General features: G+C 38.4%; 1 protein-coding gene across 2 annotated transcripts in view; it reads left to right on the forward strand.

Moving 5' to 3' along the window:
- The first annotated feature begins 209 nt into the window (after positions 1-209).
- The window catches only part of LOC109107363 (rho GTPase-activating protein 5-like), a 29,774-nt gene continuing 9,017 nt past the window's right edge, over positions 210-20,966 (forward strand). Inside the window, exons 1-3 of one of the 2 annotated variants that reach the window (XM_042774591.1) lie at positions 210-494; positions 2,382-6,271; positions 6,584-6,737. In XM_042774591.1, coding sequence (XP_042630525.1) covers positions 2,555-6,271; positions 6,584-6,737 — 3,871 coding nt within the window. In that variant the 5' untranslated portion in view covers positions 210-494; positions 2,382-2,554. The remainder of the gene's footprint in view (positions 495-2,381; positions 6,272-6,583; positions 6,738-20,966) is intronic. The other variant, XM_019120639.2, reaches the window with a different exon arrangement.

The following is a 20,966-nucleotide window of genomic DNA, read 5'->3' on the forward strand; positions in this document are numbered from 1 at the left end:
AGATAGATAGATAGATAGATAGATAGATAGATAGATAGATAGATAGTGTTAATACAAATCGATGCATCTTTAACAGTTTATTACTTGTTTTTCCCATAGCATAGATCAAATTAAGATATCAAAAATCAGAAAGTATTATTAACCTCCATGATCCTGAGAGGCAGTCGTGAGCGCGCGTCGTGCCCCCGCGGTGAGCGGAATGGAAAAGTTAGTGAGGAGAGAGTGAGTGAGAGCCGGATCTATCTCTCCGTCGCCATTACTGACTGGAATGAGAGGGGAGGGGATGCCTCTCCGATTACACGCATACCACTCTTACTGCTAGAAAACACTGCAAACAACCACTTTGGGGGGGATTTCGCTGATTATTCCAACCACTCAAGGGAAACGCGACAAAACTGGAATTAGTTTCGGCGTCTCCTCGGTGGAAATTAAAGGAAATAGTTGGAATGCCTCCTCCTGTCTGTGGTGTCGGGAGCTGGGAGCGACCATGTTAGGTAGGGGAATGTACATGGAGTATGTGACTTTCTAGCACGCTTTTAGTCGTTTGCCTTACTGAGTTTGGTTTAGTGTGTGATTTATTTCCATGTCTAAGCGATAGTTGTTTAGCTTCATGTAAATGCAGATTTTTCTGTCTCGCGTACAGTGCGTTGTGTCGGTGTCACACTTAACTAGCCTTGGCTAACTGGGAAGCTAGCAAGCAAAGGAAACATCTAATGCCTTTTAAGAGGCAAGGCCCGTGTCGATGCGAACACATATAAGCCTATTAACACATACTTAACGGATCTAAATCGCCGTGTTATTTAATGCAACAAGAGTGAGTGTCTGCGGCATTGATTTGCTGTGATAAAATTATTCAGATGTGAAATTCAGTTCCTGGGATTGTAATGCAGTGGACGCTTTTGGGTTGAGGTGTTTCGAAGTAAATTATACACTAAGTCTTGGCAACGTGGAACCCAAATTCAGTTTGCTGTCATAGCAATCGTTGTGAATAATTCACTCGACTAGTTGTGGGAATCGTCGACTGCTCGTGACAATAGCGCTTCTGCTCGCGTTCTCACCTTCAGCAGATGCTTCTGTCTGCTTTACATCCTCATCACAGCCCGCCGTCTGTGTTTCCGTGAGGTCCTTTCGTTGAGGGGCAATAAATGCGGTCGGTATTAATGACATTCTCAGAATAAAGGGATAAATCGGCCAAAATGAAATTTCTGTCACAATTTTCTCTAGGGTTCCCACGGTCATGGAAGAACTGTAAATATCTGAGACTGAGAATGTTAAAAAGTGTTTTATAGACCTGAAAATTACAAGGCAATCTTAAAAGTCATAGCCATTTTTAAAGAGAATATGCATTTTTTTTGGTTATGTTGAGTTTTGCCATATTTCATCAATTAGGTATTGATATTGTGTGAAGTGAGTCGGTTCTTTTCAATGAATCGGTCAAACTGGTTCAGAAAATGGCTTGAAAACAAGACGGTATGAGAATCTTAATGTCATTTAAAAATCCTTATCCAGTAATAATAAATGACTTTTTTTCTTCTGTGGAACAAAGAATGGCACCTTCAGTTATCACTTAGTTTCATTATGTGAAATTCAACAGATGCAATAAAAAAGTGACTCAGGCTTGTCATTCTAAGATCATCTTTTGTGTTCCACTGAAGAAAGTCATACAGGTTTAGAACGACATGAGGATGAATAATTTTCACAAATGTGAATCTTTTAAAGAGTAGGCTTTACACTTTTCTCAGGTTTTACACTGCCAAATATTGAGTACACTAGAGGCCTATTTAAAAGTGGTTCTAGTTATGCTGAAAGTGTCAACGCTGAATTGAATTGCATTTCTAAAATATTTTCTTGCAGTTGTTATGTGTCTATCATGAACAGAATGCTCTTATGCGTAAAGTAGCTGATTTGCTGCCATATTTCAACTGACAGATGCATTTATTTGTTCGTACACATCTTATCACCACTGAGGACAAGCATAGCATGCATATTTTCTAAAAACACTGGAGTACATGCTGTAAATGTATATTACAGCATATTAGCTTGTGTCACAGTGTCAGTGTCCAATATTGGGATAGATTTGTACCCTGAGCGGTTGTGTTTGCAGATTTTAAATACCGCCCCCCCCCATAAAATACATCGGAAGTAATATTATCATTACAAACATTACTGTCAAAACTTGAATTTTTAGATATCTGCAATGATGCATACAGTTATGTTGCATATTGTGAGTCATCATATTGTTTATTGTTCTTCTTTGTTTTGTATTGTGATTGTGCCTGTTTTGTTATCAGATTTATTATTCAGAATGATAAATAAGTGTTTGGCTACTGGAAACTTTACAGTTTGTTATTGTTGACTAATTTTATATTTTTATGTTGCAGGAAGGTGATAGGAGAGGAAAGAGCAGTCGTCTGGGACAGATGATCAAGATTATAGCTACATCGGCTCATGCAAAGTGAGAAATGTAAATACGCCTGCACTAGCAAATGGAAGTACGTGCTTGCTTGGCCAGCATACTTTGCTTAGCATAAAAAGCAATGAGAGGGGCAATATAATGGCCAAGAATAAGGAGCCCCGTCCGACATACGCAATCAGTGTCGTCGGACTCTCAGGCACTGAGAAAGAGAAGGGCAACTGCGGCGTAGGTAAATCTTGCCTATGCAACAGATATGTGCACCCCAGTGCGGACTGCTATTACTCAGAGCACACTTCTGTGTTGAGCACAATTGACTTTGGAGGGCGCGTGGTGAATAACGACCATTTCTTATACTGGGGTGAAGTGTTACATCGAGGGGATGATGGCCTCGAGTGTCGAATCCAGGTCATTGAGCAGACTGAGTTCATTGATGACCAAACCTTCTTGCCTCATCGGAGCACAAATCTGCAGCCTTACACGAAACGGGCTGCAAATACGAAGCTTCAGTCTGCTGAGAAGCTGATGTACATTTGCACAGACCAGCTTGGGTTGGAACAGGATTTTGATCAGAAGCAGATGCCAGATGGCAAGCTCAACATCGATGGCTTTGTGTTGTGTTTAGATGTAAGCAAAGGATGCAATAGGAAATTCGACGACCAGATGAAATTTGTCCACAGCCTTTATTCTCAAATTTCCAAGGCGAAAAAACCCATAATCATCGCAGCAACAAAATGTGACGAGTGTGTCGAGCAATACCTGAGGGAGGTGCAGACGTTTGTTACAGGTAAAAAGAATCTCATGTTGGTAGAAACATCAGCTCGAGCATCTGTGAACGTGGAGCTCTGTTTCAATGCTCTGATACAGCAGATGGACAAAACCAGAGGTAAACCCAAAATCATCTCTTATTTGGAAGCGTACAAATCCCAGAGACAATTAGTAGTTTCAGTTTCAGACAAGTTTGAAAAACTCATCGTTCAAACTGTCCGAGATTATCACACTAGCTGGAGAATTGTGAGCAATAAGTTGAAAAGCCACCCAGACTATGAAGAGTACATCAACTTAGAAGGAACCAAAAAGGCTAGAAACACCTTTTCGAAGCACATAGAACAGCTGAGACAAGAGCATATCAAGAGGCGGCGTGAGGATTATCTTACTAGTCTGCCAAAAATTCTTAATAAGTTGCTGAGCAACCTGGAGGAAATTGAGACGCTGAGTTGGACTGAGGCTCAGAGCCTTATGAAGAGCAGGCCTGAGTTTCAATACTATTTCATTGAGTTAGAACAAACACCGTGGTATGAGACAGACCACCTCGATAAAACCGATGACAGAAGAGTGCCCTTCGATATCCTCAAAACAATGGAAGGAGAGAGGATTTATCAAAACCATGTACAGCATTTGATATCTGAGAAGAGGCGTTTGGAGATGAAGGAGAAATTCAAGAAGACGCTGGAGCGAGTGCATTTCATTAGCCCCGGCCAGCCGTGGGAAGAGGTCATGTGCTTTGTCATGGAGGACGAGGCGTACAAGTACATCACCGAATCAGATCGCAGGGATGTTTACAGTCGGCATCAGCAGGAAATAGTTGAAAGGGCCAAAGAGGAGTTTCAGGAAATGCTGTTTGAGCATGCAGAGCTGTTCTATGACCTCGATTTGAATGCGACCCCGAGCTGTGACAAGATGAGTGAGATTCATGCCGTACTTAACGAGGAACCTAGATACAGAGCTCTCCAGAAACTCGCCACTGACAGGGAGTCACTTTTACTGAAACACATCGGGTTTGTCTATCACCCCACGAAGGAAACATGCCTCAGCGGCACGGCCTGCATCGATCTCAAAGTCGAGCAAGTCCTCGCCAACAGGCTAGTTCAGCTGGATCACGGCCGCTCGAATATCTACTACAACAGTGCAAACATTGATAAGGTTAACTTGTGTCTCGTGGGCAGAGAAGGATTGGCGCAGGAGCTCGCAAATGAAATCCGAGCTCAGTCCACTGATGATGAATACACCCTTGATGGGAAAATCTATGAATTAGACCTTTTGCCTGTGGATGTCAATTCCGGCATGCTTTTGAACCATTCCTGGATATCGAATTTCAAGCCCCATGGGTTCTTTTGTGTCTTCAGCTCTATAGAGTCGCTTAATTACATCGGTGACCGCGTAAGCCGGATCCGAGCTGAGATTGCCCAGAGCAGAAGGGATAGGTATAGCCAGCCAGTGCCATTCATTCTCATTCTAGCAAATCAGCGCGATAGTGTTTGCAAAAACATGCCTATTTTGAGGCATCAGGGCCAACAGCTTGCAAATAAGCTACAGTGTACTTTTGTAGACATACCCTCCGGTACTTTTCCCAGAAAGTTTAATGAGTCTCAGATAAAACAGGCCCTCAGAGCAGTTTTGGAGGGATTGAAGCACAATTTCGACATGATGAGCCCCATGCCCTCCATTAAGGATCTGTCTGAGACAGATTTACGGATAGTCATGTGTGCCATGTGTGGAGATCCGTTCAGGGTGGATCTCATTCTCTCACCATTCTTGGACTCACATTCCTGCAGCGCCGGACAGCCCGGGCAGTGCAACACATTGATCCTTGACAAAATCATCGGCGACCGCCGCAGACGCATACAGGTCACTGTGCTGTCCTACCACTCCTCCATTGGAATCAGAAAGGACGAATTGGTGCATGGGTACATTCTTGTTTACTCAGCAAAACGAAAGTCTTCCATGGCTATGCAGAGGGCGTTCCTGGCCGAAGTCCAGGATGTCATTCCAGTTCAACTGGTGGCCATTACGGACAGCCAAGCAGACTTCTTTGAGAACGAGGCAATAAAAGAGCTGATGACTGAAGGGGAGCACATTGCCACAGAAATTACAGCTAAGTTTACCGCTCTCTACTCCTTGTCCCAGTATCACAGACAGACAGAAGTTTTCACACCGTTTTTCAATGAGGTTCTTGAGAAAAAGAACAACATTGAAAGCTTCTTCATGTTCGACAACAGCAGGGACGGAACAGGTACCAGTGAAGACGTCTTCCCGCAATCACCTCATAGACATTCGCCTGCCTACCAATATTACCCTGACTCTGAGGATGATGGGGAGGGACCCCCACCTTACAGCCCGATAGGCGATGATGTGCAGCTGCTGCCCAATCCTAGTGAAAGGAAGTATAGAATCGACCTGGAAGGGAATGAGTACCCAGTTCACAGCACACCTGCTGGTGATCATGAGCGTAACCACAAAGTGCCTCCTCCGGTAAAACCCAAGCCCAATGTGCTGCCTAAACCCAACGTTAAGAAGCTGGACCCTAACCTTCTGAGGACCATTGAAGCTGGAATGAGGACCTCCAGGTGGACACGAGGTCCGATGTTGGGTCACGGCGATGACCTTGAAGCATCTGATAACTATGCAGAGCCGGCCGACACTCTTCTCAAATCAAAAGGCTTCAGTGATGACATTTATGCCGTACCGGAAGACGCACAAAGCAGATCTGGAAAGATCCGCAATTCGTTTGGCGTACTTGCTTTACACGGGGATGAGGAGAATGGCTTTGACTCCATGTCTAAGTCTCAGGGTGGCAGAAGGCCTTCTAAGTACAAACATCGTTCCAAGATCCTCTTCAGCAAGACAAAAGCTTATCATAGACGAGTGCACTCAGATGTCAGTGATGATGAGTCGGGGCCTGCGACACAGAAGAAGAAGAAAGGAAGGGGCAACCGAGGAAGTGAAGAAGATCCACTTCTCTCACCAGTGGATCCTTGGAAAGGAGGGATTGACAATCCAGCCATCACATCGGACCCAGAGCAGGATGATAAGAAAATGAAGAAGAAGAAACCACCAAAGACCAAGGAACCCAAAAAGGTAAGCTACTACTTTTCAATTACCTTGAAAAATCTTCAGTTAGTTTAGCAAATCTCAAAATGAATATTCATTTTTCATACTAAATCCAGTTTTTAGTTATATTTAATTTATTTAGAAAAAACAGTATAGAATTTTAAAATCTTTGTTGGCCAGAATTTTAGTATCTGTGCATCCTTTACAAGGATGTCCACACGATTTTATATTGTTTCTTAGAAGCATAAGAAGATGATTATTGCAGCAGACAGAATGAAATGTGATTGTCATCAGCATTGTGGTAATCATAATATGTAATGTCATTTTTTTTCTTATCAGACAAAGTCAACAAAGACCACAAAGCCATTGTACCCACCAACTCGAAGAAATTGGGATAGCAACTATTTTGGGGTGCCTCTTCAGAACTTGGTCACACCTGATAGGCCCATACCTTTGTTCATTGAGAAGTGTGTTGACTACATTGAGCTCACAGGTAAGTTTCCTGGTTTTCTAAAGCTGATTAACTAAATTGCACCTGAAAATGTGGTACCGCTTGTCTCAGTTCTCCGGTTAGAGGCTGTTTGGCAGTTGAATCTTTCTTGTGTGAGTTTACTAGCATAAGCTGATTTATGTTCGTTATTTTTTTTCTTGCCATTTTTAATTTAGTAGGTTGCAGTTTTAGGAACATTTGGAAACAATTTGTCTTTCCTGGTCCTGAGATACTTTACTGAAAATTGTACATTTGTGCATTTCACGTTGCTTATTTTGTGAGTCTGATACAGTCCATATGTTAAAGCACAGGAAATTCTGCATGCGGTTCAAATACCATCAATGAGTAAATGAATGAAATCCATTACTTTGTGAGCACTTTGTTCAGTTAGATTGTGGTTTGCATTTTCATGGACTCTGCAAGTGCTGTGTAAACACTGAGGCCCATCACATATCGTAGCCACGGGGTGGGTTAACATCATTTCAGGACATGCTGACCATATTTGGACTCGAACAAAGTCTGCTTCATATGCTTCAAGCAGTGATAGAGGCCCTTTAACTGTGCCTGTTTGTTTGGTTACAACATGCCCTTCAGTAGCTTGTTCTGTAACTGTGTTCAATGGAAACTCTGACTAACATGGCTGTCAATAAGCTCAGCAGACTCATATATAGCTTGAGGTTTCATTAGCGAGTTGGTGACACCCACATACCACCGTTCAGGTTGGTTGTGGCTGTAGATCAGTGAAACTCATGCATGGATGACATGCACTGATGTGGTTTCTTAAGGAAATTATTAAGCTGCAGTTTGTGGTTTTTATGGTTGTGTACTGGAAGTGGGCAAAGTGTCTGTGCTGAGTGTAATACTAGGTCGGTTTGCTGCTTGAACTGGCTTTGCTTTGTGTGTGTGTGGCCGTACATACATGAAGCCTATACGTGATGATCCGAAACACTTTTTTGCTGATCTCACGTTTAGATCTCTCGTAGTACTGTGTCCACATTTAATGTGCAGGACGATTGATTTTGTTGTTAGGTGGCTTGATTCTGTTTAGTGACATGCAGGTTTGTAGACCATGGGGAATCATTTATCCAGGGTTCGTACAAGGTGCTTAAAGTGCTTGAAGTACTTGAATTTGACTTTTTGAAATGTAAGTCCTGGAAAACCCTTGAAAATAGCCATATTTATGAAAAGGTATTTGAATGTTTTAAAGGCAGTATATATGAAATTAGGGTTAATTTTTGTTTTCGATAAAAACAATCTTTTCTCGCAAAAGGTACAAAGCAGCACATCTGGTATAAATACAGAGCCATTTCGCCTGGTTTCCAGGAGCGCACAAGATCTCTCGATATTAACTCCTTGAGATGAAAAGCGGTCTCGCGATAGCAGTATAAAGTTTACATTTAATAGTGCTTGTATTATATTACTTTTTATTATATTTTTATTACGTCTTTTATTGCATGAACTGTTTTTCACTTTCACTGTTTTTCAGGTCTATTACTAAAAAATCTGATTACTAAATTGTCATAAAAATCAGTTACAGTTACAGCCCTAGATAAGTTAAATGTTTCAAAATACAACTACATTGTTTTGCATTTTGTGATTTAAAGACAAATATTTTGTCATTGAAAATTTCTTAAAAATAGTATTAAAATATTGTCTTGCACTAGTAAACCAAGTATTTGTATTTTGTCTCATCTCCTGAGCTAAGTTTACTGTCACACCACTAGTGTCTACGAGCATGATATAGCTCATAACTTTCCAAATGTATGCTGAAGCTTTTACTCTTCAGGTCAATCATATATTCATAAAAAAAAAATCACTATGAATAAGGAAAGCAATAACTTTTTCATAGTATCCTTTCAGGTTGCTACAGCCAAGCCACATGCTTTGCATGTGCTGCACTTTATTTGTACCATTTTGTTTTATTTGTTTATTTATTAGAATTTGAAAGATAATAACGATATTGTGATCTCTGATTTTAGTCCTTGAAAACCAAAAAAGTAGTGCTTGGAAAGTCCTTTCTATTTATGGGGAGGCATGATTATAAATGTCCTATATTGACCAATTCTGCTACATTAAAAAAAAAAGTAAAAATATACAGTAAATGTTCAATATTAGTAGTTAGTATTAGTATTTATTATAGTTGTACTATCCCTTTAAAATCAAGCCATTGTATTGACTGTGGCTGAATCTGGGCTTTTTTTGGTTCATGTGGAACAGGACGAGATGGCACAATGTGCCCATGGCTGCGTCTGAGCATCACAGGGCTCTGTTTAAGAGCTTTTTGAAAGCATCTTGCCTCAAAGAGCTGTGCAGATGAAAAGGTTCATCAAACACCCTGCCCCCCAAGCCAAACGCTCACTCCCTCCCATTTATGCCCCTCTATCTCAGTCTGTACTGTGTTGTGAAACCCAGAGGAAATGATAATATTTGATTCCCTTTTTCTCTGTGGTCAAGAACAAGTAGTCCAACAATCCACTCCTCCAAACATGGTGTATGCACACACACGGTCCTTTATTTCTCGCGGCCCATCCATTCTGAAAACCAAACCCTGTGGCGTTAAAAACTGTACAGAGAAAGTGGACTTTATGGATGTTTCCTAATTGACTTTCATGGCTCATTTAGGCCTGGATGCTTCATTTATCCATCAGAAGAGTACCCCCATTGTCATTTTCTCCTTGCAGGGCATTGCAGTAAAAACCCTTTCTGTGTGAAACGTTATGGATGTTTAGATATTTTTTTGAGACTAACTATGAAATTAACCATAAACTTAACATACACTGAGAAAGCATGATCAGAAAAAAATGGTTGCATCAGTTCCCAGAAAATATTTCCAAACTAGAAAATATTAGGAATATGTAGGAATTTTATGCCAGTTTTGGAAATGTTGCAACAAATAGGATGCAAATTAGGTGCGTTTTAGTTGACTTGATGTGTTCCTCACGGGTGCAGTGGTGCGTTAAACAGCTGTGTGGAAAGGAGGTAATTTGCAGACAGTCCTTTCTTGTTTAATTTTGCATGTTTGAATTGTTTAAAATGGTTGTGCAATACAGTTGGAACATTAGCTAATTATTGATACAACAAAGTATTTTCTGGAAATATTCAATGTTAATGTTGCAACATTTCATGAAGTGCTGTGGCGTATGGTGTCCCATACTCGTTTGTGCTCTGCATTTAACCCATCCAGGTGCACACACACAGCAGTGAGTAGTGAACAAACACACACACACCTGGAGTAGTGTGCACCCATTTTTGCTGTGGTGCCTGGGGAACATTTGGGGGTTTGGTGCCTTGCTCAAGGGTCTCACCTCAGTCGTGGTATTGTGGGTGGAAGAGTGCGCTGGTTATTCACTCCTCCTACCTAAAATCCCTGGTGAACCCGAAACCTTTGGGTCCGACTCTCTAACCATTAGGCCACGACTGCCCAGTTAATGCAGTAAATGCTTTGGCATGTAAAGAGTCCCAATACAGTTGTTTGTTTAGTAATGTTCCAATTAGTTAATATTCCAACTAATGTGTTGGAATATTAACTCATTATTTATACAACAAAGCATTTGTTAGACAAATTTGAATGTTTAACTAATTTGAATCAGAATCTTAATATATTTAAATTTGAAACGTTTATTATCTATTTAAACAACAATAAATTCCTGCAAATATTTGAATTATACTGTTTATATCCAACTGGAATTGGAATATTAACTTATATAACAAAGTATTTGCAAGAAATATTTTAATATTAACGAATTGGATTTGGAGTATTAATATCCATCTATTTTGAGCTGGAATGTTGAATAATGACTTGTACGACAAAGCATTTCCTGAAAGAATGTTGGGATGTAAATGAATTGGAATTAGAATGATTTATTTGCTACCCATAGGTCTGCAAAATAGTTTTAGCTGGAGCTGTTTTATTTTGTATGAAACATCACAACCCATGTTTCAGTTCAATTGGCATTGCTTTGCCAGCATCATTTGATCAGCTGTCGTTGAAATCCAAAACATGGCCAAACACAAAGACTTCCCTGTGGGCACATTTTGGTCTTAACTCAAATGGAAAAGGAAAGCCCAATAACACGGATGGGCCGCCTTTGCAGTGAAGCGGTGGCAGTTAAAGGCACCAAGACCATAAAATGGCAGTTGCAGTTGCTCCCCAGCAGAAGGCTAATGCTGAAGCTTCTGGCCCAAGTTTGAATGCAATATGAAATGTTGCAAAAGCTTGACAAGCAGTATGAATTGCCAGGAAAATCTCAAAAATTGCAGTTCCCGGCCTATATAGCCAAATGAAAGATGTCAAGGTTTAAAGAACCTGACTTGGCCAATACACACGTGTGATCAAGCGCAGATGTTGCCCCATACGCGAGCTTAACAATACATTACCTCACCAATGACTGGATGCTACCAAGTGTGAAATAAGATATGTACCAGAGAAGCTCATAGCTGAATGGCTTCAGTTTTGGCAGACTGGGTATGAGATTAGCAGAAAATATCCTGCATAAGCACGGATAGCCGATAGTTGTTAGCCAGACGTGCGGAACTGCTTTGATCAATGAAGAAAAAGGCGTAGTGTTAAGCGAGAGTATTTAACACAACAATAAAATCAGCTGACTAATATTTCATGACCGCAACAGCGCTAGGTTGAAAGGATCATAATTGTGTTTACAGAAAATCTCTAAAGCATCATTCTGCAACGTTGGACTTTTTTTCCAAGAACTCTTGGAATGGGACAAGATTTTTTACAGCTTGTTGATGTTTCCTCTCAAGGTCTATGTTTTAGTTTATTTAATTATTATGATACTTTATACTGCACTTTTTTATTGTATAACAGATCATCACTGAATGTGTCAATACTGTGGTTTGAATAGCAGCACAAAAAATGCCTTTCACGCATACGTCACCTTGTATTTATGGAGTCAGAAATGAGTAGTAGATTGCAGCCTGCATGTGTCTATGGCTGTGTTTTAAAACCCAGCGAGCTGTCTAGTTAGACAGCAAACATGCAGGTTTTAGGCTAGGTCTTTGGCTGCAGTCTTTGTACATCTCAGCTTTTCAGGGCATCCGCATTTGCGACCAGGTCACAAAAGCAAGATGCTGTGCATTTCCAAGGATGCTGATGCAATGATGCACTTTTTAAGGTGATACTTTTGTGGTGAAAAAGCAGGAGTCAGCCTTTTCACGAGTCTTTAGCCCTTTAGCCCTGCTTTTCAATACGGTGCAGCTTCCTCTCAGCCATAGGGATTACTTAACTCGCTTGGGAATAATTGTCATGGCCTGTTTCTGCGGTTTGCGGAGTATCAGATCTCAACATAATGCATTTTGTATTTTTAATGAGGAAGTACCATGGTACTATAGTATAGCTATTTCAGATATTGTTTCTGAAAATCACCATAGAAATCATTTAATTTGGGATTTAATAATGTAATTTAAATTATTAGTTTTATTCATTTGACAACTTAAGAAACTATCTGTAATTTGAGTTAGTTTCTTTTTTTGGTATATTGGTGAAAACTGTGGTTACTCTGGCATATTTTTTTGTTAGTTTGTTATAATCATTAGGCTAATTATGTTTTTTGCGCTTGGATTTTTCTGACTTCAAAATTATATGTACACAGTAGCCTATATATCTACACACACACACACACACATCAGGCATTACAGCATTTAAGGTCTAATTTTCTGAAATGCAACAATTTTTGAACCTTTAGATAAAAAAAAAAAAAAAAAGTTTGCATATTTACTTTTTGTTCAGTATCATAAATTAATACATCCGGCTTTTATGGACCATATAAAATGATATATCGAGAAAATGGAGCTCATGCTCAAGGAGGAAAAAACACCTCAATTTTATTCAAAGACAAGTAATTGATCAAAATTATGCATTTGGTGCAGCTGATATTTACGTGGCCAAAAGTAAGATGAAATTCTTTTTGTAATGCGAATCATTGACCTCTTTATAACTGTATAGCAGACTACTTGCATAAAACGCATAAGAATATTTATTGTAACTCTATAGCTTTATCTCCCAATAATATTTCTTAGCAAGCTGGTATTTAAATAGTTTTATGATCAAAGCTTTGTTGTTTTTATTATGGGAGGCAAAACATAAAACAGTGAAGATTGAGAGATACAAATGAACTTTATGCTTGAGTCTAGTAAGTGTTTTTCTTGAAATATTACTTACAATATAAAAGTTATTCTTATGTTTACTTTAAGAAAATCAGTTTCGGAAAGCAAAAAGTACCATGACCTGAAGGGGAGCATTTTTGGCATTATACTAAGGCCTTTTGCTTCCTAGAAAAAAACTATAAACTATTAATCAGATAATAGTAGGTGTGTAGAAGAGAGGTTTTTCAGCAAAGTTTTGATCATGTCGATAAAGCCTGATTTGTGTATCAAATATGATACAGTAGGCTTTATAGGGTTAGGTGTCATAAATCTGAACTGACAACTAGGGCTGCACGATTATGACAAAAATCATAATTGTCGATTATTACCTTGAAACTGTAATTGCGATTATAAATTACGATTATCACATTTTACATTTAATGATGTTTATACCATTGTTTGATGCAACTGCATGCCAAATTTTTATATTTTATATAGTATTAGGCCTCAAATGTCAACTATACATTGGATTGGTTTCTTCTTTAAATTATAAAAAAGTAAAAATATGAATGGTATTATAATGCTATACCAGAACTAAAATTAAAATAATGGGAAAAACCCTTAAGATAACATGTAGAAAGAAAAAAATGCATCTTAAGCATGCAGAATAACATAAGCGGACTTTGAACGATTAATTGCCGCTTTGAACGATTACGTAATTGTGGCATGCATAATTGTAATCGCGATTAGAAATTCGATTAATTGTGCAGCCCTACTGACAACATTGAGTTCTGCAGTTGCAGGAAATGTTGGATTTTCAGGTGATTTGCCCCATTTCTTTGTAATGTAGGTTGCTTGATCCATTATGTTGTATTTAGGTTAACCCACAGATACAAATGTAAATGTTAGGTGTGGTTTGTATTACATACCTTAACTTACCACCTTGCTTTGTTTTTACAAGCACAGTTTTTTATCAATCTGAATAAAATCATTCAGACTGCTGATTCCAGAAGTAATGGTTATATATAGCCTGAACTATGTTGTTTTAATGTAAGCTGATTAATGTATCGTTGCACTGAGTAAATACAGCTGGATAAAACAAAAACTGTGTCAGTCTTCATTTCAGGCTTCAAAGCAACAAAATGTGATTATTGTAAAGGGGGGTGATTAATTTTCTACACCCACTGTAGCTTCTAATTGTGTTTTAACCTTTTACAGATAGAAACTAGAGCCATGTCAAGGGATGAGTCTTAATTTGTGTGCCATGGCTTACCACACTTCCCTTTATATGATATGGCTGAATTAAGCATATAAAGGACACATTTAATCTTCTAGGCTGCTCTGCAAGTGGAGTTTCCCTCCTGATGACTGTTGCTTTGCCCACTCTAGACACACACCTTACTGGAGGCTTGCAGGAAGTTTGATGACTCTGGCTTTTTCCTCCTTTGACACGTCAAGGTCTCTGGCGAATGCTTAGTAATAAGTGTCCGACAATGCAAAGTCCTGTTATTCCCCTTGGCCTGCTACTGCTTGTCGTGCTTGAGGGGAGAGGATGTCAGAAGCGCTTGGCTTTGACAGGCTGTCACCACACATCAGCCAGTGCATCTAGACTCAGGAAGTGGCTTAGAAAATGTAATGAAGGGGAGGGCGATGATGCCATAAGCTCTGGGAGTTTGTAAGAAAGCTAGGATTTCCAAGCAGAACTTTGCTAACTTTTTAAGCTCCCAGGGTGCCCAAGGGTCGTCGGTTGGGCTACTGTCCATGCTCACTTCACCATGCTGGTTTAAAACATCTAATTGGATACTTCTAAAAGATGAATTATGTTCAAAATAGCATTTTTATTTTTGTAGTTGATATACTTTGCAATGTTTTCACATTTTTTGTACGCATAGAATACCCTGATGACCTACTCTGGGTGGGAATCTTTTTATTGAGTCAATCTAAAGATGTATCAATCAGGACTTGTAAAAAAAAGAAAAAAGAGAGTGCACTGGGCAAAATACTGGAAAAAGTATCAGCCCTTTTTAAAAAAAAAAAATTGATCAGATTTGCATGAGTAGACCCATGAGTTTGGTTTAGGTTTGTTTTTTGTTTATTTATTTATTTATTTATTTTATTTTTGGGTGCATTTGTTTGGTTTTTAGGTTTTTGTTTGTTTGCTTTGCTTTGTTTTTATTTATTTTTTTTAAATATTTGATCAGATTTGCAAGAGTAAACATGATTTTTGTTTAGTTTAGTATTTTGTTGATTTTTTTTAGTTTTGTGTTTATTTTTTTGCTTTGCTTTGCTTTGCTTTGTTTTGTTTTGGTTTCACAAAAGTGAATCAAACACAAGATAACTTGATGGCACTTATGGGAGTAAACGCGTAACAGATCATGTGACTATTATACCATGCTACTATTTAAAGAGTTTAATAGCTCATTATGTGTACTGTTTTACACACTGAATTTAAAACCTAGTTAGCAGTATATTGTAGTAGGCTATATTTTTTCCCGTTGATTCATTGTCAAATGTTAACTCCACAAACATGCAGAAAAACAATTACTGGTTCAGATTTTGAAGTAAGAATGTAGTAGCAATGCAACTTACAGTGAACATAACTATTAAAAAGAACCATCACTTTGGTTTTTCGGGAAACACACCTACTCCCAAAAGGACACGCTGTCTATCCTGCGCTGATTACGCAATTTCAGTAGTTTGCGGATTAAAAAAATGACTATTTTTAAGCATATCCCATCTGTTCATGATGAATTAGAGATGAGCTGGAGCGAATGATGCCGTCACTGTTTGCTGAAGGACAGATGTCCTGGGTATGCCGGTCAGTCACGGTCGAGCTGACCACAGCTCATCTGCCGACACATTACACATGCATTACTGCTTTAAGTACAGACTCGCTGCAGTGGCCTCACAATGAGCTCTTGATGATAATTCACCCTGAATAATTGAATGTGTGGTTTGTTGTTTGTCTTTTTTGGTGGTTTTGTTTTTATTCTGGCTTCTTGCATTTGTTCCACAAACAGCTAGCTTCTTTTCATCATATCTAAATTTAAGTGCATCAGCCCGCTGCGCACCTGTGCTGCTTGCCTCTTTGCTGCAAACAGATATTCTGAGTTAAATCAATGCCACATAGTTCTTAGGACTGGGCGAGGGGATGCCTTTTAGCTGCAGGCAGTAGATAAGGCCACTCGGCTCTGCTAAATCCTTTCGACTGCCATGAATTTCTCATGGGGCTAAACACACGCAAACCCACCCCTCTTTGATAACTGCCAACTTGCTGTGCTCACAACTGAGATTGGACTCGTTTTATTTTAAAAGCACTTATGCCACTCATGAAGCTGTCAACGCAGCATGACTAAATATGTCAGGGCTTAATTTTTAACCACTTTCAGACAGTTGGTTGACTCAAATCTAGACATCTAAGTGAATATGTAAAAAGCATAAGCTGAGGACCTTACATGCCACTGCTTGACCTAAAAGAATAGCAGAGCTTATAGGGATTTCTTTTGACATCATTTTCCATCCCCATTTTGCATTTTCTGCAGATTGTGTCTGCAATTACTTTAAAGGAGTTCACCCAAAAATGAAAGTCTGTCATCATTTACTTGCTTTCATGTCTTTCCAAATCTATGACTTTCTTTCTTCAGTTTTATATTCTTTCATGTTTTTTTTAACTTATGTGAATTTATTTTTTATTTTTTACATGAAAGATTTAAAAAAAAAAGTTTTTAATTAATTCAGTGAAAATATATATATATATATATATATATATATATATATATATATTTATTTATTTATTTATTTATTTTATTTATTTTATTTATTTATTTATTTATTTATTTTTTGATGAATGGTGATGAAGATTGGAGCTTTTAAGCTTCAAAATGGTCACAAAGTAGCATAAAAGAATCGTCTGTAAAAGAAGAATCTGAATCAAAGAATACTTAAAAAGCTGTGTTACAAACAGGTGAAATTTAAGTTATTTCCTGTTATCTTCTCTTGCAGTGAGCTGTCAACTTCTGCATTTGGATTATTGAGTTAGTAAGTTGAACTCAAACCTGGATCAGTATGGTTAGTGAATTAAACATTTAGACTGTTTTTGTGAGTAGGATCAGATTCAGTAGAATGATTCGTTCATGAATCAGGCATCACTACTTATGAACCAAGGAAAGCTGGAACAAATATCAATGTTTTCAGTGGATAACGACTATTTTCGGTCTACCACATGGATTCAGAAAGCATATGTAGTGCACAAGGATATGGAGTACTTATTGCTTACAGTGAACACATTAAAAAGAACCATCACTTTGGTTTATGGTGATTTTGTGTGCCTTCTGAAGCTTGAGACTCCGCTCTCTGTAATTGAATGAAAAAAAGTAGCAGCCAGCTTGGTCGTCAAAACTTGCATTCAGTAGACAAATAAAGTCATAGAGTTTTGGAACGACATGAGGATGAGTAAATAATGACAGAATATGCATTTTGGGGTGAATTATCCCATTAACAAAAGAGGCATTGTCAACACGTTTTTTTTCTTGCATGGATTTGGAAATCAATAAAAGGAGAGCTGATATGCTTTGATATTTTCATTCACATCTGCTGCTTTGATTTATATTCGCCGAAAGCTGCAGGGAAGGGCAATTATTATCACAGTAGTTTGGAAATTGATGACTTGACTCTGATTCTGCTTCCTTCTACGTTCTGCAAAGTTCGATTTTTGGCTTTTGTTTGCGGAGTGACTAAGTGACACTAATGTTGGCATTTTGAGGCTTCACGTCTCTCGTCGCAGGATCAACCCTGACCTGAGTTTATTTCCTAAACCTCATTACGTATATTGAAACCCTGTAAGGAATAAGGTTAATAAGGGTTGGTATATTTTTAAACCAGTTTCCTGTGGAACGAGCATGTGAGCCGGCGCTTCCCCTCTGCTGATTTATTATCATGTGTTAGTGGAATGCTGAGGCAATAGCCTCGAAACTCACGTTTGCCTCCCCGCTAACACAATCATACTGTATCTCATGGAGCATTTCTTTACCAGGCGACTGCACTGACGGATGGAGGTTGGTTTAGAAAAGCACTTTCCCTCCATGTCTATTTGTGGACCCTGATATGTGGTCTTGAACTCCACCATGGGGGTGGGCGTTATGGCAGAATAATTAAGCAGATGGTGTCAAGTGATTTTGTATAATGGTTTAGTACCAGATGCACATGATCTTCCATGTAATCATTTCTCTTGATTTGAATGGTTATGGGTGCTCTCTCATACTGGAAAGATGGATCGGAAATCACTCCCAATTCCTTGCACAGTAGCTGTGTTCCTTAGTGAGCTGCCTAGCTACAAAGTCCTGCCTGCCTAGCTGCCTGCTGCCTACATAGGAATCATCCTAACTGGCATTGAACCTCATAAGTGACTGATTGAGAACGGTTTATATGAGCATCAATACAAATGGTGCTCCTGCCTTAAAGTTTATAATTGATTCCATTAGAATCTTAATTTGTTATGTGGCGAATGCAAAATGGCACAGTAATTAATATTATTATTTTTAATATTATTGTGTAGTTTAGGGTATTTTTAAGTTTTTTTTTGTTATATAAATGTAATTTTTTATGATATTATTGAATTTATTGAATTAAATAGTGCAGTCTTGTTACCTAGAAGGAAGACACATAAAACGTTTTGATTTTTTTTTTTTTTTTTTTTTTTTTTTTTACAACAGATTGTTCTTTTTAATCTTCTCAAACATTTCTGAATAAACAGATAAGATACAATACACAAGAAAAAGTGAAGCATGTAAAATGGATCAAAGCAAGTGTACTTGGAATACTCCTTTACACAGGCCTCTGTAGGTATGAATCTTTTGATAGCAGCCCATCCCTGGTGCGTTCCTGTGCAGGCATGCCTTTTTCAGAAAGCATTTGATGACAGCATTATAAAGGAAGCTCGATGAAAAGGTTGCAGTTGTGGCGTGTCGTTCGTCCCAGCTCTGAAGCAGGTGCATTGATTTCACGCAGACATGTGCTATAGCATTTACAGAAGCTGTAACCCTGAGCTTTGCCCTTTTATTGTGTACGACCCCTTCAAGACATCGTGGTAGCATGGGAATACGATGCATGACATTTGCCATTATGCTCCAGAGTCCAGCCTAAAGCGTTCACATTGACAGTGATTTTATTGCTGGAGGTCGCCAGGTCACTCTGCTGTCTCTGACTGTGATCACAAATGAGATGTATTACCAGCAGATATAAGTTGTTATTGTATATTGACAAGAAATCTGTTTTCTTGCTGCTGAAAGTAAACGTTATGCAGGGGACGGTATATAAATTGCATTAGTGAATCATATGATGAACAAGATGAATGATGATCAGCTCACTCAGGCGGTCATTTCTGACATGGTTTTCCATGCATAATGTTTTTATTATATCTCTCTGTGTGGTTAGGGACAAATCATAATGAACAGTGAAATTACTCACTGTAACACATTAACTTTCCATCTTTGTCACACTTAACTACAGTATCTCACATAGATGGATGATAGTGTCATGTATTGGCAATCTCACAGGCTGAGGACAGGATGATATGACTATGGAGCATATCACCCAACACTAATGTGGGCTCCACTGCTTTCACTCCTATAGAGCACAACAGTTGGGTTCTGGAAGTAAATATCACATTCACTTTCTCCATGGAGAAATAGATCTTTAGGAAAAACAGAAACGGGTTTAATTTTTATATATAAAATGATTGTTAAATAATTGGATATGCTTCTGTAGAAAACACAAATAAATGAACCTTTATAAAAATCATTGTGTAGTAGTAAAGAACTATGCAGCCCACAATCCTGCAACACTTGGATCCACCAATGAAAGACGATGCTGTTGCCATAGAAATGAGAATCATGGCAAAAGACTTCAGTTGATGTTTCTCTACAAATCATTTTCTGAACAACTTACACCTAAGGTTTAAGGGTCAATACGAGAGGAAATTAATCTTTTTTTTTTTTTTATTCATCAAGTTTATATCGATTGATTCAATGTGGCAGGAAAGACTTTTGCAGATATAAAATTATATTTCAAATGAAAGCTGTTGAACTCTTTCACTGCTGAATTTCACAGCACCACACAAATATTAAGCAGTTTTCAACATTGATGGTAATGTTTCTTAAGCATCAAATGAGCATATTAAAATGGTTTCTGAAGGATCATGTGACACTGAAGACTGGAGTGATGATGCTGAAAATTCAGCTGTCACAATTGAGCAATCTTACAGACCCCACACTTAGTATTGCATTTAGTATACAGTAAAGTTTATTTTTAACCACGTTGTGATTTAAACTTCAATATTGTATTTTAAACTTATGAACGATAAAAATTATGGTATAATGTAAAACTACTGTATGCATTTATAGACTTTCATTTATTACATCATGTGCAGTGTGTCATGGTCTTGTACATTTGTAACTTTGTTTTGGTTTAAGGCTTAGAACTTGTCATTGTTGATTTGTTTAAAAATTTCCATGCAGAAAATGAATGGGAAAAAGACTTTGACAGTAGGCACTGTTGCACTCTAGTGGTAGTCATTGAATTGTAAAAATTGTACAATTGCTCATTTGCATAAAGTTTAAACTGGATTTAACCTTGTTAAGTCTCTGGACATGCTTGCTTGTCACTGATGGTCACTGTTGCTTATGTCCCTTTGAAATCACCAACACTCATTGACAATTGGTTACTTCCTTCTGGTGTTACTATGAACAGGGCTTAATGCTCGTTGTGAAAACAAATAAATGACATTTTAGTTCCTCTAATGAAGCATCAGACATGCAGAATCTGTGTGCAGTGCACTTTTTGTGATTATTGTCCACTTCCTGCTGTGTAAACACTTCATCAAGAGCTAAAACAGCAGTGCTCATAATCACAGGTTTTCATTACTTATGCTGACCTTTTGTGTATGTCAGCTGGCATCACTTCAAACCAGATTCAAAATTACAGCTGTTAAAAGAGAAGTACTAAAGCTTGACTGATAAATCTGTTATATTGTGATTTCTGGGTTTTATATGAGAACCTGATTTGATTTATTGTCTGTTTTTGCATATGGGCTCTATTTTGACATTTCCTGTGCTACGGCTGTGCCTGTGATTT

Source organism: Cyprinus carpio, chromosome A17 (assembly GCF_018340385.1).
Source record: "Cyprinus carpio isolate SPL01 chromosome A17, ASM1834038v1, whole genome shotgun sequence".
In the NCBI taxonomy this organism is placed as follows: Eukaryota; Metazoa; Chordata; class Actinopteri; order Cypriniformes; family Cyprinidae; genus Cyprinus; species Cyprinus carpio.